This window comes from Branchiostoma lanceolatum, chromosome 11 (genome assembly GCF_035083965.1).
Source record: "Branchiostoma lanceolatum isolate klBraLanc5 chromosome 11, klBraLanc5.hap2, whole genome shotgun sequence".
In the NCBI taxonomy this organism is placed as follows: domain Eukaryota; kingdom Metazoa; phylum Chordata; class Leptocardii; order Amphioxiformes; family Branchiostomatidae; genus Branchiostoma; species Branchiostoma lanceolatum.
Genome location: NC_089732.1, coordinates 16,183,028 through 16,205,319, shown reverse-complemented (window position 1 = coordinate 16,205,319; position 22,292 = coordinate 16,183,028). Strand labels below are relative to the sequence as shown.

At 40.7% G+C, this 22,292-nt stretch overlaps 3 protein-coding genes across 6 annotated transcripts in view; 2 read left to right on the top strand and 1 right to left on the bottom strand.

The window, feature by feature from the left end:
- Positions 1 to 7,804: 7,804 nt before the first annotated feature.
- LOC136445247 (3-oxoacyl-[acyl-carrier-protein] reductase FabG-like) lies at positions 7,805 to 8,762 on the bottom strand. Its single transcript, XM_066443146.1, has one exon. The coding sequence runs from the start codon at positions 8,651 to 8,653 to the stop codon at positions 7,859 to 7,861; it is 795 nt and encodes a 264-aa protein (XP_066299243.1). The 5' UTR covers positions 8,654 to 8,762; the 3' UTR covers positions 7,805 to 7,858.
- A 2,426-nt stretch (positions 8,763 to 11,188) lies between these two features.
- LOC136444535 (uncharacterized) overlaps positions 11,189 to 22,292 on the top strand; it is a 36,801-nt gene continuing 25,697 nt past the window's right edge. The window contains exons 1-2 of one of the 4 annotated variants that reach the window (XR_010757283.1): positions 11,189 to 11,475; positions 12,069 to 13,320. Coding sequence is in view for 3 of the 4 variants with exons in the window: in XM_066442131.1 (XP_066298228.1) it covers positions 11,452 to 11,475 (24 nt within the window). In the remaining variant the exon portion in view is untranslated. Of the gene's footprint in view, positions 11,476 to 12,068; positions 13,321 to 22,292 lie in introns of those variants that run through there. The other 3 variants (XM_066442131.1, XM_066442133.1, XM_066442130.1) reach the window with 3 other exon arrangements.
- LOC136445006 (V(D)J recombination-activating protein 1-like) lies at positions 15,020 to 21,628 on the top strand. The gene is made up of 3 exons (XM_066442836.1): positions 15,020 to 15,252; positions 15,884 to 16,636; positions 19,205 to 21,628. The coding sequence occupies exons 1-3, from the start codon at positions 15,172 to 15,174 to the stop codon at positions 20,945 to 20,947; spliced, it is 2,577 nt and encodes an 858-aa protein (XP_066298933.1). The 5' UTR covers positions 15,020 to 15,171; the 3' UTR covers positions 20,948 to 21,628.

Sequence of the window (22,292 nt, the reverse complement as noted above, 5' to 3'; positions counted from 1 at the left end):
ATGTTTGATGTCTGCAATGTTTAAATATGCTTCTCTTTCATAGTTTTTTTTGAAAGTTTTGTATGTTCCTAATTTCTTGTTCTTGGTTTTCTCTTCGTCCTTTAACGTGTAATTCTGAATTAAACTTTTGGATGTAAATATCCTTCAATCTTTGTTTTAGTTCGTTTAAATGAGAATGTGTATTTGAGGGACCGTTTATGTATAGGTAGGCAAAACTAGACTCCTCTAACATTTGTCTTACATTAGATAACCAGCAGGGTGTTTTTCGGCGATCTAGATCTTGTTGTACCATATGAGCTTCGTATTGAAGACTATCTGTATGTACTTCGTTAACTAATCTAACATAGTAACTATACATTCTGCTTTGAGCCTCTATTTGCAACGGAAAACGACCAAGTTCCGCTCTACATGCAAAGTTACTGGCGTTCCTCTGAACACCAAGGACATATTTACAGAATTTTAAATGTACATTTTCTATCGGAGACTTGTCATTCATCTTATTGTTGCACCAGACTTCAGATCCGTACAATAATATCGGTACAATACATGTGTCAAACAGTTTACAATGCAGTGATACAGGAGATCTAGTCTCTCCAAGCGTACTTCTGATGTTATACATTGCTCTTAAGGCCCTCTTTCGTAGATTTTTCGTGGCAGCGCTAAATGTACATCCTGCTGTAAACATAACTCGAAGGTAACAATATGATGAAACTATCCATATCCCTTTATTACATAGTGAAAAACTAAGAATATTGAATAAAATGCCTCTTCTGTTTAATACTATAATTTTTGTTTTCGCCAGGTTGACAGTTAGCTTCCATTGTTGGCAATACCGGCCAAGAGTATTAATTGCGTTCTGTAGTCCCTCCTTACTTTCCGATAGTAAAACAATATCATCTGCATAAAATAGGCTATTTACTTTTGAGAGTTGTAATAGGGGGCGTCTAGGTGTTTCGCATTTAGTTCCTCTATGAGGTCACTTATGTACAGGTTGAATAAGGTGGGGCTTAGAACGCAACCTTGACGTGCACCAATTTCAACAGGAAAATTTTCAGTCAAGCCCGTCTTAGTTTTGACACTGGCTTCGGACTGGTTGTATAAATCCTTGATTATATCAAAAAGTTTTCCTGAAATGCCATTGGAAAGAAGTTTGTACAACAGCCCCTCGTGCCAGATGGAGTCAAAGGCTTTTGACAGATCTACAAAGCAAGCAAATAAGCGTTTTCCAGATTGTGTGTATTTAGATATAAGGGTTTTCAGTATGAAGATGTTATCAGATGCCCTGTAATTTTTTTCGGAATCCTGTTTGGTTTGGTTTTATGATTTCTTTTTCTTCTAGGAAGGTTGACAATCTTCTGTTAATTATTGAGGAGAACAGTTTTCCTAAACAGCTTGAAATTGCGATTCCTCGATAATTGTTGGGGTCATCTTTTCGCCCTGCTTTGAAGATGGGGACAATATAACTTTGGGACCATGTTTTGGGGAATGTTCCTTTCAAAAATGTACTGTTAAATAACCTTAATAAAGGGGACAATAAGATTATTTTTCCTGCTTTAAGCATTTCATTGATGATCATGTCATCCCCGCTGGCTTTTTTTGTTTTTGAGGACTTTTATTGTATCGTTGATTTCTGATGCAGTAATTGGATTATCCAAAGGTCCTGGACTTGGTTCACATTTTTGTAGTGCCTGAAATTTATGAAGAATTTCCTTTTCAGATTAAGATCAAAAGTTTTTTGTTTTAGTCTGGATTTGCTGTGTATAGTTCTGAAGTGTTCTACCCATGTGTCAGCCGGTAGATCTTCCTGAGATACTGAGTTGGTCTTTTTGAGTTCGTTAAGTAGGTTCCAGAAAGCGGCCGTCGGATTATTTTCTTGGAGGTTTTGAAGGCGCATTTGATAGTTGTTTTCGAATTCTCGTTTGCGTTTTCGAACAAGTTTATTGAATTCTTTCTTTTTCTTAAAATAACTACCTCTTAGGGATGGATTTTTGGGTTGTGTACAAGGAGATATCTGAGGTTTCGTAGTTCTGTCCGGGCCTCATAACATGTTTTGTCAAACCATTTATTTTGTTGTTTTGGTCCTTTGGTTCTCCTGTTACATTTTATTTCTAATGATATCTTTCCGGCTGTTTCTAGAATATTCTGAAACTTGCTAATTTCGTCATCAATGTTACGAGTTGTTAGTGTAGTATCCTGCCCAATAGATAAAAAGTTGTTTAGTTTGTCTGATATCATCGGGCTATTTAGAGCACGGATGAATTTTTCGCCTGAATTTTCGTCCCAAACAATTTTTTTTGGAAGAGGGCGTAATTTGCATGTGGCCATGTTTGTGTTTTGAATGTTTCAATGTGACGTACGTATAATTGTAGTTATCAGGCAGTGATCTGAAAATTGTGATAAATTGTGGACTTTGAATATGTTAATGTTATGAAAAAGGGCGCTACTTGTGATGGTATAGTACACCGTGCTGCAACCTCTAGGTTGATAGCAGGTGTAGCGTCCATTTAAATCACCTAGAACACGACCGTTAAGAATACGAAGGTCTGCTTGGGCACAAAGATCAATCAGGTTTTAATGTGTCAATCAGAACTACATTAAATACGTACATATATCGAATACAAAATTATCACACTTTAAATGAGTTATACTTGCTGGGATTTAGGCATGTAACTCATCTTTAACAGAATTACATTTAAAGAAACGAAGTTGTGATGACTTCTGAGGTCAAAAGTCAGGATATGACTAAAAGTAGGATTCGATGATTTGTGAGGCCATGAAGCTTGTTAATAAACACAAAAACAGAGCAGTCTTTTAATAAACACGAAAACAGAGTAGCCAGTCAATACACACTAAAACAGAGTAGTCTATTATATCTGTTACAGATAAGAATCTAACTACAACTTAGTACAAGTCGGATTGGTTCGTCAGTTAACAAGCTCATCAGGCATTCAGTTGGCAATCGATATCAGTAAACAGAATACCTTTTCCTGTCAATAGCAGTGTCGATGTGGAATGAATACTGCTAACATAATAACACACATGAACTAGAACTATTTAGTAATTTTGTTCTGTCAATAGCCGTGCCTTTGTGAAATACAGCATATATATATACATATACATGTATATATATATATATATATATATATACAAATGTCTATGTGTGTGTGTGTGTAAATATATGTATTTATCCAAAGCACATGTATATTATTCGTCATTTCTAAGTATAGATATGAATGACAATGAATGATATAGCTCTAAAGTGAATGTCAACAATTGTGTATTCAACGGAAACTGTGAACATGAGTTTTATTTAGGTTGACAAAACAACATAACATGCTAATGAATCGTTAATGAACACATCAAATAACTATGTTATCAAACGATGTGAAGTAACCGGAAACATTCAGTACAAGGATTTTTATAATCAATAAAGAAATAGTGTTTATGTTAAACAGCTCATATTCGCCTTCATTGCCTACTGACTTTGGCTCGGAGTTTTAGAAAAACTGTTCACATCTTACACTGTAGTTAACATCTAAATCACTAGAAGCAGCTACTGTATTGTCTAGATAAAGATGTACCTCACTGCCACCCACCTCCACATCTTGCTGAGCTGTATTACGTTGGTAGGAATTATCATCAGTTCGTGCATCTTCGGTAACACAAAGAAAATCATCAGCAACTCTGTTATGAGCTACAGTACTTAAAGGGTTAAATATCCATTATTTGATATTTATGGTACACACTGTATGGCATATTTTTGCTAATTTTGCGAATACCTGGTACAATTTACAGTTTGGCCGAAAACATTTTTCAGTTCTTTTAATGTTATTACACAACAAATCTAACAAGACTATACACAACATAGCTTTGTGCTCGATAAGGCGGAAAAGAAATCAAAGTATTTTTACTTTAGATCTACGGCACCTATATAGAGAATAACGAGTTTTTAGAACTCACCCCGCCTATCATGCTATGTTTGGTCAACTGTATACCTACTATTCAAGAGTTGTCCTGGGTCCTAGGCTGAAAGATGTGCTCCCTATTTTCTGTTAACGATATTCCACGACTTCATACCTCCGCCAAATAATTTCAACCCCTTGGACTGATGTATTATGTGAGTGTTTCTCATTTATCATGCAAATAAGCTCATCTTTTGCATAGATTCCATCAGTTGATCATCTTCTTCACCTAAAGAGAAGACGTATGACATTGTTATCATAACAACGAAGGCTATTCTAGCATTTTCCGAGCAATTAGGCCCTCATTTGCAATTCATATTCAATCTTGTTAACCCTTAAGCTGCCAGGTTTTTTAGCCAAGTAAGAATCAAAAATGTTCGACCCCTGACCTCCCTCACGAAACCCGCGAAACACCCGGCGGCGCTAACTCCCCTAACTTTCCAGCTTCGCGCGCTACACGCACGCAAAGCTGTTTTGTTCTGGGGAATACCCTATCCCGGTTATAACCGTGTCCAGCACACAAGGCATATTTCTGTATCCCTAATTAAGTCGGGACTGGCAGCTTAAGGTTAAGATTCAGATATTTTCCAAATATCATAATAATACAATCTTTTATAAGAACACAACAAATCACGACAATACGGCTATTAATTTTAAAACAGCTACGTCACAAAAAAACAGTTTTTTTTTTCCAGCGAACAAACACCGCAGTACAAATCTACCCATGACGAGGTCAGTCTATTCCATTCTGGGGTGGAAAGTTTTTGACGTCGTCGTCTTTAAATACAAGATCACCGTAGCAGTGTTGTGCATACGTTAGTCTGTCAAGTTTGCATTTCTGGCGGTATTACAAATGTTGCATTACTAGCATATATCCCTAATTGCCCGTTTTTTAAAATCCCGGATTTATGTTACCCTGCGGATTTAGGTGAAATAGGGTCAGCTACTATGGAAAAAAATTGCCACGGTATAGATTATTCTGAATATGCAATACACACGTGAAAATATATACATTGCTTTATAAAATTCATTATTATGTTTTAATTACCATCATTCTTCCTCTATTTCGCTGGTGAAGCGTTCATAAAATTTTTGCTTCATTACAGTTTGCCATTGATTCATTCTGGTGAACATAACGCGGTGCTTTTGTTTGTTTTACTGAAATGAATATTAAGAATCTCATAGATGAGTTCAACAAAACAAGATTTCCAAGATGATATTAAAGAGTAAACAAGATAAGGTTGTTGTTCTGATACTGAATCATAAAATTGTCAAAATCCAACACAGTCCTGAAATAGAAGCTACAATGTAGAAGCACGTTAAATCATGTATCATCCTAATAAAAATTTTTAAACAAGGCAAAAATCCATCATTTGATTTATACTATTGATTAAGTGGTGAGGCACTTCCTTTCTGGAGATGGAAAAAGACTTGCCTACAATTATACTTTTTCTTATTTGAAACTATTGATCAGTGAATTTTAAGTTCTCTATACAACAGTGTCTTCTTGTGAACAAAATAATCAATTTAAACTTTTCTATGATCTTTCCCTTAAAAAGAAGCATATTATTATGAAGGATAAGATTGATATGTCTACAGATATCACTTCCATACAAAGTTGAGTGAATAAAGAATCCGTCGTATCGTGGCCGAAAGATGCAATGAGCATCACACCTACTTCGGGTGCGTACATATGTGTTGGTCAGGCACAAAAGGCGTGTTGGTCTAGCAATGTAGGTGTGTTGCTCATTGTTCCTGTCGGCCACGGTACCCTCGCTATTGTGTTAACAGTCGCTACTTTGAAATACACGAGTGCAGTTTTTTTCCCCTTCGTGACTTTATGTCAATATTGCAAACCCTCTACAACTCTTGCCATCTTTACGTCACAAGTGAAGCACAACTTCCTCCTATTCAATGATTGTAACATTACACTTTAAAATCTACCAGTTTGCACGCCTCTGTTTGCCAATGTACGTTAACAGGATCTGGAGTTGTGGTCGACCGTGAGGGCAGCAAAAGGACTCGTTGCCGTACGGATGTCATTCGCCAGGGGTCGCGCCCGGAGTAGAAATGTTCCCAGAAATGTGCTCACCACATCAGCCGTTGGTTTGCCCTCCCTCTTCGACTGCTGAAATGCAAGGAGGTAATATGCTCAGTGCACTGACCGTCTTGCCATACGTTACGTACAGGCCCCTGAAACCGACATTCACGTACACATTTTAACAAGGACACATTGCCGTGTGGAAGTGAAGAAAACAGAGAAAGGAGTATGAGAGGAGATTTGAAATGGAGTTTCATCCTGGATTCAGACTGTTAGTCAATTTTGACTAACATTTTCACATTTTGAGAGTTCGAAGGAAAAAAATGACATTAACTTTTGAATATTCTAACCTGCCCCCTATTTTACTAATGGCACTTCCTGAATAAAGCAGCCATCTTGGTTTTCATAGGTGCTGTGCCCTGTTTTATGTATGAAAATGGATATAATATAATATCGTTAATAATTACCCGATTTCTGTTGGTTTATACGGGGCGCTTTATCATTATTGATATCTGTAGCTGTATGTATCCAATGTATTTATCAACTTATTGTGAGCAATACATATCGACAAAGCCAATGACCCATGGGTCAGGTATCCCTCATGATGTTTATATAATGGGCAATAGAAAATGTACAGTGTGGTGTCGAGATTTACCTATTCGACGCACAACGGTAAGGGAGTCTTCTCAGTTCTTTTTGCCACACCTTGTGCTGAGGAAATTGGCCTGTTGCATTTTCATAATTCATTTGCTTATAATTCCAAGCTCCAGCTCAAAAGATATATCAGGTAAAACAGCGCAGGGCACAAAAACCGACAGACCGCTGTTCAGCAGCTTTTCCTACCGGGACCGCAGTCCTCTACTCTCAAGAACTGATATACACGTTAAGTCAGGGATATGATCTAGCTTAAGGTTTCATTTCACTTTTGTCTTGTATTTTCAACTTCTCGATGTCGTTTCTTTGTTGGTTGTGAGGCATATTACTCATGGATTGATTATATTAAGGACTTTAACGGACTATCTTGACTTTGGGTCTGCTGTTTGATGTTGTTGTCATAGAGGAGCGATTGAATATGGGCCCTTTATAGATCTAGATCCCGTAGAACTACCTTTGCTTCAGCCTTTCTCACCATCAGTCGTTGCGTTGACATTACATTTTGCCTGTCGGCAACCCCTTGTCTCAGAAAGAAGCAGCTTTCTTTAGAACATCAGATTTTTGCTTGCTAATTGAATTGCAAAAGTAACCAATGAACTTAAAGTGTACTTTTTCGTTTGTTTTGGCTTTTAAATTCATACGAACGAAACACAACAACTATTTCTTGATCATCGTAATAATCATCACTCAAATGATATTCAGTCGTGGGTCGCAGGATTGGTTCTTTTTTTTACCTTCGTCTGGTTTGTAGACAATCCAGAGTTACCACTGCGTGGGTAACAAGGACAAGCCAATGTGTCGAGTTCAAGACACATCATGTCACATGCATGTGGCGCTAATCAGTCTAAACATTATTTTCACCATTCTGAGATCAAAAAGGTAACATTCTAACAGGTCGCGATGATCTTGAAATATTTGATAACAAGTGTAGAAACCACACACGATTCAATTCCATTTGTGTTACGACCAAGATGGCGTCTTAATTGACATTTACTGCCCCAAATCAAACATAACCAGTCTACCCGCCCACCTTCTTCCGTTGATAAACAATGTTTACTTCAGGAAAATAGTATCCACAATATCGTCGACTTATCAGGCTTGACAACTGCCAATAACTTAAATCTAAGCTACAACCTCATTGCAACGTTTCCTTGGGAATTAAATGGCTGGTTTCACTGGATTTGTCAAATAAATGTCATGATTATTTGAGGTGGATCCCGCCGTCCACTGGAAGTGACGCGCCGGTGATGAACGCCGCCTTCTCCGAGCAGAGGAACGCCACCACACCGCCGACTTCACGGGGAGAAGCCCATCGTTTCATCCCGCAGGAACCGATGTAAGCGTCGACTTGCTCCGCTCCTAACTCCTCCACGACCGGATCCCAGGCCTCGGTCTTGGTGAAGCCCGGAATGATGACGTTACAGGTGATCCGCCTGGGCGCCAGCTGCTTGGCGTAGTGCCGAACCAGGTACTCCACACTTGCCTTCCCCGTACCCGGGGTGATGTAGGCCAGGTTAGGGCCGCGGGAGTTGTTACATCCAGGGGACGACACAGCGACGATGTACCCTCTCTCGTCTTCCATACGGGTGACAGCCTTTTCCACGAGCCTGATGAAACATTTCGGGTACAGGCCCTGGAAGAAGTCGTACGCCTCCCAACCTTGGAACCAGCTGCCACTGGCGTCTGGTTTGTTGTGAGCTCGGTTCTGCCAGTAAGCGCCGGCGTTGTGGACGAGCGCTGTCAACTTTCCGCCAAAACTCTCGTCAAGACAAGAGAAGAAAGCGTCCACCGTGGCTTCTTCTCCGACCTCGCCTTTCACCAGAAACACCTGTACCTTGTACGTCCCCTCTAGGTGTGCTTTGGCTTCTTGGGCACGGTCTTGGTTTTGTTTGTATCCCGGAATAAGATCATAGCCAACTGAGGCGAGCTCCTCCGCTATCCCGTAGCCGATTCCTCGGGTCCCGCCAGTGACGAGAGCGGTCTTGCTCTGCGACATCTTAGTACAACCGCTAAAATTGTCGATGATGAAGTGTTGTCGCTAGTTATCTTCGCCGAGTACTTGTACTCGGAGAGGATTATGTTTTCGGTTGAAAAATCTGTTGGGTGGGTCTGAATGTATAACATCAACTAAAGAAGCTGTTGATGGATCCTTATGATATTTAGTGGATGGGTAGGATTTACCGAAAGGAAGGTCAAGTTCGATAATGGGCCTTCTAGCGGGTACCAAAGGTAGCAGAGCTTCAAAATTTAGGGGCATATTTTCTGAAAGTGCTATGGTCATGATTTTTGTGTGGTAGATAGTTCATGCCACAGAAAGTAAGTTCTGTAAATTTTGGCCTCCTAGCGGCTTGTTAAGAACCGCTGTGGGTGTTTTTGTTTTGACATTCGGACATGAATAACTTGAGAATGGGTCGACAGATCGTCGTGATGTTTGGTATGTAGAGAGCTCGGATGGTGCTTAACATAATCAATGACTAATTATGCAAATAATGAGCTAATTTGCATAATTAGTAAGGAAAGTTTGTTAACCCACTGCCTTTCAATGGGAGATGGGACAGTGTCAGGTCATGTAAACAGATAGCCTTGCATAAACGTACATGTAGGTCAAATAAATAAACTATTCTCCAAGCAGAGGTGTGGGTCCTGCTGGTTTTTGACGCGTTCAGTTTAAGCATTTTTGTTCAACACGGTTGGTGACATAACGAAATAGGGACAAAATAGGAAGCCTGACTAGAAACACCTAAAAACGTGCCAGATTTATTCTATTCATATGTATTGACTGTACTATTTCATCATCACTTTCAACTTTCAACACTGCCATATCGAACCTTTGTGGCCCATATAATATCAACATACTCATATTTTTTCATGACCAGTTATAACATATATCAGCACACTCTACACATATACTAGTCCTGTACCACCAAATAATTTTTAACCCTATCTTAACTGGACTCATTCGCCCAATCATAACGTCCAAATGGTATGGTGCATGATCAAATTTGCAGGAAGTGATAGGCACGTAAATATAAATCACTTTCCATAATAAGCCTTGATTATTTGGCGAAGATAATGTGTTTGTGGAACTCTAGTTTTAGTAGGATTTTTGACTGACCTTTTGGAATTTGAACCAGGGAAAAATAGGTCAAGCAAATTAAGGGTAATAATTAAAAAGTCCTTTTACTGGGTTGCAGATGTAGAAAAATAACACGTACATACCCAAACATCGAGCATGTTTGATTTGCGTTATCCTACATATATAAATTCAAAATATTCTCGACGGAATGCCCGTGTTACTGGATGATTTAGGTAAATGTAGTCCCATAACATTTTTAGGCTTTAGGGGCAGTGGGTAGTTATCGATTCTCTGGCACGATATAAGGTGCAGCCCGCCTTTAATCTCCCAAACCGAAGTCAGGTACCTATTCTTACACCTTAATGGAGCGACAGAGGTCGTGTAAAGTCGTGTAAAGAATACAGCATTAAGCAGAAAGACCGCTGGAGTCGAGCCCGTGACATCTCGAGTCCTCGGTGGCCCACGGTGTCTAATAACTCTAGAAGGGCGTATATTTTGTGCAGATATTTGTGTTGTTGAACAATAGTATTATGGTTGAATGTAATTTCAGAGAATTTTTAATGTCATTTGTGTCTTAAACACTTTAATAAAATATAACTCTGAGTAGTATCAGGACTCCGCGGGAAACGCATGGACTGTGACAATGCCGCATACACAATTACATTCATGGAAATAAATTGATCTTTCCTTTGTTGAGTGGTTTACCGTCATTATTCTTTTTCCCAAATGGCCAACAACAAGGGCTGACTATCATTGATCATCTTTGCTTTGCTTCTTTGCTTCGTGTCTTGAAGCTAGTCTGAAGCGTTGCTTACGGTCTCACAGCGACCTCTAGCATTTGATATCAGTACTTCAGTGTGGGCGAATTGCCTGGCGATTCCGACTCTGATGCCGTCACCTGTCCTCTACCGGGCCTTCATACAGGGGTAGGGGTCGTGTAATTCGGCAAAAAAGGGACTAATGTAGAAATTTAGTCTATTCATTTATTTACTTATGTTCTATTTAGCCAGAGTGTAAGACACCTCTTTACAGCAGGACCCTGGAAGACATACGTGGCATGTAACACATTACAAAAACATACTTTGAACCTTAGATCTCTGAGAGGCATTTTCACAGTTACCCCACACTACCGTATGGTCGCAGTAATATTATCCAGTTTGTGCAGGACCGCGGCAAGGTTACATCAACCAACCCCCCCCCCGTCACTTTCACAATTACCGCTGCAATACCAACTTTATCTGTTAGGTGGCGCTGTGAGACCGTCTGTAATGCTTCTACACCAATCTGTGCAGAAACAGTCTACAAAATAAAGCAAAAATTAAGTCCTAAGAAAAGCGTGTGTATGTCGACAAAACAGGTGATTTGTGAGGCCGACTGACACTAGTTACGGAAAGTGACAAAGCGAAGAATAAAAAAATAACAACAACAAAGACCAGTGACCTTGCAACGGGTGTGAGGGAGTGATTAGAACTAGGTCTAAGGTACAAAGAGTTGGCCTCAAGGCAATGCGGGAACATACCTGTATGCATGAATACACCATATCATTCCGCTCAATTAGACCCATTCATACCTCGCTTTGCACTGCGACGACGAGGAAGTTAGAACCGTGAAAAATACTGCAACTACGCAGTTAGCTCTTACAACACTGAGTGTGTAGAGACGTCCTCCGAGATTTGCACGACTTTATCTGATAGTTCTGTTGTTGTACGAGAGACAGGATGGGCACTGGTGTTCAGAACAAGGTGAGTCCGCGGGGTAATCAGACAGTATACCCAGAATAATCCACTAGACCTCGCACCAATAATAAGCAGGCGTGACACATACATATTGGGCATGGATCCTGAGTTTAAATATACATTTCTCGATCTGTCTATTTGGTTTTGCATAGGAACTAGCTTTTTCTGTCCTCCCCGGTGCCTTAGTGTTTTGTATTGTAGGTTCCGCACTAGTGCGTACATGTTTACGTCTGTAAGTTTAAGCGTATATATTATACTAATAAGAAAGAAAGATATTTACCTGCGTGGTAAATTCTGGTTAGAAATGTAGGCCGGGGGAGGGGCGGCTCAGTGTGATATGGTTTGTTTCTGTACTCGTATTTTTTTTTTTTACTTTTGTTGCGGCAACGCATAGTTATATAGCAGACCATGGCCTCCCGACCACTCCCAACCTTCTCACAACCATGGTTGAGAGTCGGTCGGAAGCAAGGTTGGCTGTCGTTGGCAGTTGGTCGGCGCGGTTGGCCACTGGACGGCTGCCCAGTGATAGACTTGGCTGTGTTAATAATAGCACGTTTTATTGCATTTTGAGTAATTCGATAATGTTTACTTCTACCAAGGTTGCCACGAAACAGCGTTGTGGACTTCGCGGCGTATTGGCCGTTGTGATCGTGACGGTTGTGCTGATCACGCTCCTAGCGCCACCGACTGAGGCGTGGCGGCGGCGGCGGGCTCGCTGTCTCTGTGTGAAATACTGCCCACGGACACGCTGTACTGGCTGGTGGGTTCGTCGTCGCTGTGTGGTTAGTCGGTACTGCTGCAAGCACACCTGTTCCTTTTACATGGGGAAATAAGTCTCCACCAGGCCTTTCTGAGGGAGCACGGAGAGTAGAATCTGGCCAAAACAGGATAATTCACTGGTCAGGGGAGTGAGTCCGCGGGAAAGTTAACATTCCCCCTACTGGTCAGTCAAACCCTATAGTGGCCAAAGTCTTAAGGCAAATAATTCTCCCTACAGCCAGCGTAGTTAGTCTGGCACAGACTTGTTATGTTGGGGTCTTGAAAAGTTTTGATATAGGTTTAATGGTCTGTAAAATCAGTTAAGTCTAGACAAGGGAAGACCTGTTCACAACATACACAAGTCATCATTTGTACTCTTTTCATTCATTTACTGCTATTGCAGGTTGATATTACATTTTTACTAACCATGGTGTAATTTACAGGAAATATGTTTTTGAGCTTTCCCTACAAACATTTTTATGCAGCAATGAATAAATGCAAGATCTATGTTGAGAATTTCCATGTACAGATCTGAAAGTACGTTTCTGTCATAAAATTAGCTACGATGCTTACAATACTGTTGTCCAAGGTATATATGTTATATATTCATGTCAGTTAAGATAATGATTACTTAACGCCTATCGGTGTCTGTCACTCTTGTTGGTTGTTCCGCTTATAGGTTTATAGCATTTGCATGTGTAATGATATATAGATGGCCAAGACACAAGACACACAGTTGGAATCGAGCAGGCAACAATCTTAAGTGTGTGCCTCGCTCTTATAGCTGATATATGTGAAAAACTGATAATTTCATTTTTATATGAATAAGAAATGCGTTTTTGCTTTATGTGTTTTTATATCTTTTATGCGGTATCACTTTAATTTTGCCGTTATGGCATTACCTACAATACTTCCGTCTTAAACAAAACACACCATACACCATGCATTGAGACTATTGATGTAAAACTGATGACAATTAGTTAGAGGTCAGAAGAGGAAGGTTTAAGTTAACAAGTATGTACAAGTGATGTAAAACTGTATTACTCAGCACAGGAGCTCAACATTATAAAACCGTTGTTACAGGATAGATCTTTGTGTGATCATATTCACTAAAAGGCATGGCAGCTTAGCATTACTATTCTAATAAACGCATGTCCATTAAACCAGCATTGTGTTTTTCATTTTTGTTTCGTCACTTTGCCCTTTAGAATGACGTATGTCAAAAGCTTTCTCTGGAGTCTTTCGGGAAACGTACTAGGCTTAGAATGACTGCGCATATATGTCGGAAGATAGGAGACATATGATATATGTTGTTTAGGGTGTGATGAGAGCACCTGGTGAGATCAACTGCCCCTAGTTACGGAATGTGTAAGGACAACAACAACAAAACCAGTACATTTGTGAGGGGGTGATGCGCTAAGGTCAAAGGTCTAAAGTGTTGGCCTCAGGCAAGGCGCCATGTCTGCAGTATGACATCATGAACGTTCCGGACACTTAGATCCAATATCTGAGACGACAAGTTAGAACTTGAAACGTACCACAGCTAAGCGCTGACAGTTAGCTCTCTGACACGGAGTGGGTAGAGACGGACTTCTAGAATCGTAGGACTCTACCTGCTACTGTGACGGTTCTCAAACTGTTGTCTTGAACGAGAGACATGATGGACAATGGTGTTCAGAAAGGAGAGTCCGTTCGGAAATGTGGATCTAAAATGATCTACTAAATCTGCTAATAATGGCAGACTTGCATATTATATATAACGTTAGATCAAGCTTTTGCATGCATTTCAGGAGTATCTAGCATGTTGACGTTGTTGGGCTGTTTGATAACCTAGTGGCATCCAGTCTATCGTCGTTAGGCACGGATATCTTCGGCCAAATTTTTTCTGGGGCAGACGGAGCTCTATGCCGCCTGGGTAATTGTTTGTACCCGGTGGTTGTTTTACGGGGTTTGAGTTTTACGTGGTATACTAGTTTTATTGGCCACGACGACATCTTACAGTGCGTAAAACTACTACCGTGTGCTAAAAATTACCTCGGCGGTGGAAAGCCCTCCCTGCCCCGAAGGGCGCCCGCCGGCCTAACGACGATAAACTGCATGCCAGGTTAACTGTTTGATAGATCTAATGCTAAATAGAAGCTAGCTTTGTCCTTTTTCTGTCTTGCTGTCAAGCAGTAATCGCGATAGACTTGCAATTCCTTAAGGTCATTCTTAATATTAAGATAAGATACATTTCACATTATATTCACTCATTGTAGTGAGGCTCTAGCGACTTATTTCAGAGAAGTTCACTTGAATTACCAGTACATAAATACAGAATATGGCTCGGTTAAGAAGTATGTTGTGTTCTACATGTAGGTTCGCTTCTGTGCGTGTAAGTCCGTACCGTTCGTATAAGATTAAGAGAGAAAGACATTTACCTACGCGGTGATTTGTAATATGAGATGTAACGTTACTTTGTGTTGCGGCAACACAGAGCTTAGATAGTTGTGGCTTACTTCATAGTATACATTTCAGAAGTATAATCTATACATGTACACACATGTCAAGTAGTACATGTCATCCACCTACCCACCACTGAACGATTCAAAATGAGGAACACTTCCGTGTGAGTGGCATAATTAGTGTGTAGTTGGACGTAAGCTTGTTCCCCTTTCTCTAGAAAAAGACGGGACATTCCCAGGGCGCTACTTGACTGACTTGGCCGAAGTCTGCCTACAAGCCTAGGCAAATTGCCAAGGAAAGTTGACATCAATGCACTTATTGTTTATCTTTATAGCAGTTATACCGTAGCACTATGAAAAGTTACGTGTGCACAAGGTTTTCCGCCATCTTGCTCATTAGTGTACCACGTGACTGGGCTGACTCTGTCCCAGGGCACCCCAGACTTCTAGTACTTCCAGATGCGCAAAAGATCTTGGGAACGAGGGATTCTGTATACGCATGCGCACTGGTGTCATTTACAGAGAGAGGCGTGCAGGCTTCAAGACGGTGAAAACCGCGTCTTTCTTCGACAAATTATCGGTGAGTTATGACTTTTTGAATTTACGACTTGGTCTCGGGGGATAAGTTAAGACTTTAATGATGTCCTGGAGTAATTAGGCTGTAGTTTTCTTAATTATTTTTTCTGGAATTAGCGTATTTTTCTGGTGTATGCTGAGATGTTGTGGAGCCATTTTAAAATGGTGTCATTCAACGACGCGACCGTATTTTTAACGACACGAAGGATATGCATGGGTATGTCGACACAAAATCTATGTATTGGTCTCGTTCCCATCGATTCTATTGTATGGTTTAATACAGATTTAGTATAGACACAACATGCTAGGATGTTCAGGATTTGAAAAATAGTTCTGCTGGAGAAGGTTTGAGTGTGTTCAGGCTGAATTAAATTATGCAAAAGCTAGCAGCCGCCCCCCCCCCCCTCCCAACACACAGGTCAGTTCTGATCTCATTGGACATTGTAATTTTGCTTTTTAAAAGCCTATGAAAAATGTAGCCTATACTATTATCATGGTTTTTAAACAAATGTATTGTATCAGTATGTATGTTTTATTTATCTATTTATTTCTAATTCTAAATCTTAAAGTAGTCCCTTTATGTTTTATGTGATAGTGTCAATATTGACAGTGTTATATGCTGTTCACATGCACAGATGGAGGAGCACAGACAGTACCTTAAGACTGTTTGCAGGGTGTGCAACAGCAGGCTGAAAAAAGGATGGAGTGCTAAAGTGCTCACATTTGACGAGGTTATCCGTCAGTCATACGGTGTGGATGTGAGGCAGGACTCCAAGGAGTTACATCCAGAGTTTCTGTGCAACAAATGCCGTTTGAAGCTGCAGCGATTAAAAGAGAAACCAAAGGCAGAGACGGGCATGGCCATCTTCCAGCCACACATGACCGATGGTAACTGTCACTGCAAAAGAAGAAAGGGCCGCCCTGCCACATCCAACGTCTCAGGTACAACATCACCGGCTACAACATCACCGGCTACAACATCATCGGCTACAACATCACCGGCTACAACATCACAGGCTACAACATCACCGGCTACAACATCACAGGCTACAACATCACCGGCTACAACATCACAGGCTACAACATCACCGGCTACAACATCACCGGCTACAACATCACAGGCTACAACATCACAGGCTACAACATCACAGGCTACAACATCACCGGCTACAACATCACAGGCTACAACATCACCGGCTACAACATCACCGGCTACAACATCACCGGCTACAACATCACAGGCTTCAACATCACAGGCTACAACATCACCGGCTACAACATCACAGGCTACAACATCACAGGCTACAACATCACCGGCTACAACATCACAGGCTACAACATCACCGGCTACAACATCACCGGCTACAACATCACCGGCTACAACATCACAGGCTACTCTCACCTCTCAAATAGAAGTACCCCCTGGAATAGAAGTACCCCCCGGACAAATTTTCAAAAGGTAATATAAGTACCCCCTGGAATAAAAGTACCCCCCGGAAAATTTCAAAAATCGACAGTCGAGGCTAGGTAAACTGTGTCCATACATGTACAACTGTCACTGTCAGAGGGAAATAAGATAATAAGGTAGGTAGGTAACTTATATTCAGTCAATTATGCCATACCTATTAAGTATATAGATATTGAACAGAATAACTGTCCATAGCTTGTTCAAATCATGATGATCTTCCTCGCCTCTACGTAAAATATAATAGTTAATATTGAAAAATTGGGCATAGGTTCCCCGCTATGACCCCTAACCGGGGGCCACGGTGCTTTCAAATTCAACAAGTGAAAATGTACATGATACATGCTTTTTCTACTTGGAACTTGAAGCAAGTGATCAAAGAAAATTGTTAAATCATTTTATTATGACTGACAATCAGTGACATATAACAAAAATCATCAGAGTACCTGATCATATTTTCTAAAGACATCAACCACAGAAAAACACAAATATGAATACAGTCCTTCCACAAAAGAAATATGTCTATAAACGTTTGCTCCATAGCGTCGAAAACAAAGTGAGACGCTCGGATTTCGAGTTCCCGCGGTAAATCCCACAATATTGAACAGAGATCGGCTGTAAAAGCAGCTCAACGTCACGGACCGCACATACTTAGAAGTTACCCATTACATGTTGACACTAGAAACCCGCGATGAACCGCCTAAATTGGGAATATCTTACGATTATTCCAAAAAATGAACCCTCTGAAAATAAATATGGCCTTGTGTGTCTATCGTTGCCCAAAAAATATAATATTTCCATGCGTTTACGGTATCATTTTAAAGATCGGTATCCGTACTACGCAATATGCTGCTAGTTTTACTGTCGCCATGCCTGAGAGTGGCGGCCATGTTTCGCGATTTCGCGCTGCTGTTTACCGAATCATATCGGACATATTTCTGCCATTTTAGAGATTTTGTGGCCTCAAAACACATATCACAAGGGAAGTTAAGTTATGATTGTTGTTTTAACGTGTTACATGTCTTCTGCGAACAAATAATTCTTCTGCCGCGCTGCCGATACTACGGATAAAGTGGTCAGGAAATTATTATTCCCCGTGCAGGCGAGCACCCTACTCCACACGTTTTTGATCAGCGTGCTTTGGTTTACGATGTAAACAGAGACTATCAAAGTTATTTATATGAAAATTGTATTTTAAAATGTCAATGTCGCGTCTTATTTTCCGGTTTACTTTGTAGCGTCATAGTGATATCGACCGATTTGTTACGAGTGCCGCCAGGATAATTTTCACAGGGCCGTCAAAGCGGCGAGAAAATCAACGCCGGTAGGCCGAATAATAGCGAATTACGAGCAAAAATACCGGGAAATATGGGCAGAAAAACCTTGATTTTAGAGGGATTCCTGGTTTGCAAAGCCTCAATTTTTCAAAAAATAAATAAACGTACCGTCTAGAATAAGAATGTACAGGGTGGATTTTTTTGCCAAAAAAAATAAACGTACCAGTACGTTTATTTGAGAGGTGAGAGTACAACATCACCGGCTACAACATCACCGGCTACAACATCACAGGCTACAACATCACCGGCTACAACATCACAGGCTACAACATCACAGGCTTCAACATCACAGGCTTCAACATCACAGGCTACAACATCACAGGCTACAACATCACAGGCTACAACATCACAGGCTACAACATCACAGGCTTCAACATCACAGGCTACAACATCACAGGCTACAACATCACAGGCTACAACATCACAGGCTACAACATCACAGGCATCAGGTCAGAACTTGGCATATAAACGAAAACTGTTTGACGAGTCATCAGAGGTCGAAAGTGGAGCTGCCACTGAGTTTGACAGTATGGAAGTAGGTAGATTTGATGATGAGGCTGTAGCTTCTACCTTTATTTGTGTTGTATGCCGAGGAGTGCCATGTAAAAGCCCTGTGATTGTCAGTACTTGCCGGCACATCTATTGTGGTAGTTGTATTGAGTTTTGGCTCAAAAAGGCTGGTGTCTGTCCATCGTGTCGTGGTGCAATGACCCTTGATGATGTCATACCACTGACTGGCCATTTACTTAATGTGTATGATACACTTAAGGTAAGATGTAAATATTCTGCTAATGGTTGTGAAGCAATTGAACCTCTTGAACGTATTGACCAACATGAACATGTATGTGTAAAGATAAGGGTAACGCCTGAAAGTTTAAGACGCAAGCGCTTATGTAAAGCACGGCTTTATGATGTTACTAGGCACCATGTCAAGCAAAAGAGATTAAAACCCTTGATCGAACACATTGATGAATATTGCCAAGAAAACTATGAGGACAAAGAAGATGTGCTGTTTTTCTTGTTGAGAAGTCATTTGTATGATAAAGGAAATAGACCTATGTCGGCTCAGATAGATGCCTTATGGCATGGGGAGGATTCGCCAGGTATGACACCAGAAGAGTGTTTAGGAATGAGGTTAGATCTGCTCATGACAAAAAAATCAATATATCCGTGAATATAACATCTTGAAAGAAAAGGGTCTCTCCACATTGTGTCCGCCTAAGCAACTTGATGCAATAGAAAAAACCTTAATGCCTGGTATGGCGAGGTATTCTATTGAGGGTACAGACTACTCTGAAAACTACTTTCATTCACCTGTTAAGATGACGGGAGATCTAGATGTGCCAAGTGGAGAGTCTTTAGAACCTGAAAGTGTAACTGGTGACTTTCATGAACATGTACCTGATTTTCCTTGCCCCAACACTAAAGGTGTGAGATTTCCGTATGCACATGCAGTTGCAAAGACTCTAGAAGAATTGGATGATGAGATTGTTAACGGAATAACAAAGCTTGGTCGTGATCCTAATGATCCCACTTTAGTAATTCATACAATCTGTAAGGATGGGGCGGACGGATTGGGGGATGTGTCCATACACAAAGAGAAAGCAGACCATTTATTGCCCGACAAGGCTCTTAGATTCTCCTTCTGTGTCCTTAAATGTTCAATCATGCATAATAATTCAGAGGTTACCATATATGAAGACCCAAATCCCAATTCCGTCCGCTCTAACCGTCCTATCCTGGAGTGTATAGGTGATGAGAATGATGAGGGCACTGTTGCTATATGTGTGGGACCAATTGAATCACAACGCCTGCTTATGAAAGACAAAGTAATGAGAGTTCACATGAGTGATGGCACACAACGTGCCCACTATTTGACATTTTTCAACAGTATGATAGATGAGAAGTGGGACAGAGCACACGGAGGTCTTGCAGGGGCTGGCTCAAAGTACTTATGCACATTGTGCGAGGCAGTGCGAGAAGAAGCCCTGGAGAAAGCAGGGTCCTATGAAATAACAAGAACGCTAAAAAAGGTTGAAGTAACAGCAAGTAAGATAAAGTATGAGTCTCAAGAGAAAGACACATTTGGTGTAAAGGGATTCCCACTGCTGACCACAGAGCCATGGGAGCGGGGTATTGACGCCACCCATGCGGACATAAACCTGGGCAACTTCTTTAAATCCCTTATTGTAAGGGAAATGGCTCAAGTATATAGCTGGGCTAAGACAGCAGGTGTGAAAAAACAAATTGCTGATGCAGAGTCTAAACTCGATAAACATTTAAAAGAATCTCTGGGCTTAAATCCAACTTTAATGATGGCTGGCAACTATGCCAGGGAGATGTTCAAAACTGAACATGCTGAAAAGTTGGTGGCCCTTGTCGAAAGGCCTGAAAGGAGAAGTGCGCTGACAGAAGTTTTGGCCAAGTTTCGCCCCCTCAGAAAGGTTTATCGTGCAAACTGGCCTCTTAAAGACAGGCCAGATGAGGTGGGCCAGTATAAGGCCAGGGCAGTAGAAATGGCTGATGCCATTAAAACCCACTTTCCTTATGTCTCGAAGTCGTGTACTAACTATCTACACAAGGTGATCGAACATGTGCAGGAGCTGATTGAGCATCCATCTGGTTTGGGGTCTGTAGGGGCCCTGTCTAGCGAAGGCAACGAGGCAGGGAATAAACTCTTCCGTCAGCTTCGGGTGGGTCATGCCAGGAAGGGCAATACTTACAATGGCCTAAGAGATGTGCTTTGGGCTCACTGGCTCTACACATCCAAGACGTTAAGAGATAAGGCAGCCGTGACAGGAAGATCACTATGTTGTGGACGTTGTGGGAGGCTAGGGCATAACGTCAGAACATGTACGTTGTCTGAGTCCTCAGAGTCAGATGAAAACGCTTCGTAATGCTTTAGTTGGCAGCATATGCATGCTTGAAATGTGAATAAAACTTTACTGAATCAGTTTAATTCCTCAATATTTCTATGTACGTTATGCCCTACCCTCCCACAACAACCACAACACGGTGATCTTTCTGTCATGCATAACCATATGATAAGTTTATTGCAAGTTCTTTCCCGTAGGCTAATTGCAAGTACATAAAACATGGAAGGACGGACAGACAATTGGTAACAATATAGCATGTGACTATTCTAGTTCAAATACTAACACTAAATTCTATCTTATTTGGGTTTGACTTCTTTCATAACGAAAGTGACTCAGAGTCAGATGAAAAAAGTTTGTATTGCTTTAATTGAAAGCTTTTTCCCTGCCTCGTTGCCTCCCCTAGGACCCCAAATGCATGTTTGAAATGTCAGATGACAACTTTTTGTAATGCTTTAATTTAAAGCTTAGCAGCATATGCATGTTTGAAATGTCAGATGACAACTTTTTGTAATGCTTTAATTTAAAGCTTAGCAGCATATTCATGTTTGAAATGTCAGATGACAACTTTTTGTAATGCTTTAATTTAAAGCTTAGCAGCATACGCATGTTTGAAATGACAGATGAAAACTTTTTGTAATGCTTTAATGAAAAGCTTGGCAGCATACGCATGTTTGAAATGTAAATAAAACTTTACATACTGAATACCACAACGTCTATGTCATGTTGATATATTAGTTACATATAGTCTATTCTGTACTACATGTAGTTATCAACTGTGCATTTAGATGGAGAAATTTTCCAAATAAGTTATGTGAAGTAAGAGAGGCATAGCTCAACATCTTTACCAGTCAGACTGAAGTGAATCTCCGTTCATACATGTACACGTATGTACAGTAAAGCACAACAAATTTGTAACAATAAAACAAATCAAGATAGAAAAACAGTACATATTTTAGATGTTTACAGATTGCTACAACAGTTCACTGATTTACATGTCCCTCCAATCAGGACTACAGTACTATCATTTAATCTTTGGCACGTATGGCCTGCACTGGCCATTTTACTTGGTGCATGGTGCACAACAGCCTTCCTTGTTCGTAGGTCCAAGATGTACATATTACTACTTGACTCTGGGCGATGAAGACCAGACTTGTCATGACGGTACCCACCATAGACAACAAAACGATCATCACAGAGAGCAGAGGCAGAGGCACTCGACACATACGAGTCAGGCACCCCTTCCATGTGAGCCTCTCTCAGGGTATACTGGCCATCATAGATCTTAAGGCAAACTACATCTGAGATTGACAGTCTCTCTGATGGGCAGTGACCACTATAGGTAATACCACCTACAATCACAATGGTG

Coding starts and splice junctions, on each gene's coding strand:
- LOC136445247 (XM_066443146.1), bottom strand. CDS start 8,653: ATGTCGCAGAGCAAGACCGCTCTCGTCACTGGCGGGACCCGAGGAATC.
- LOC136445006 (XM_066442836.1), top strand. CDS start 15,172: ATGCGCACTGGTGTCATTTACAGAGAGAGGCGTGCAGGCTTCAAGACG. Junction 15,253..15,883: donor CTTTCTTCGACAAATTATCG/GTGAGTTATGAC, acceptor TCACATGCACAG/ATGGAGGAGCACAGACAGTA. Junction 16,637..19,204: donor CATCACCGGCTACAACATCA/CAGGCTACTCTC, acceptor TGCTCATGACAA/AAAAATCAATATATCCGTGA.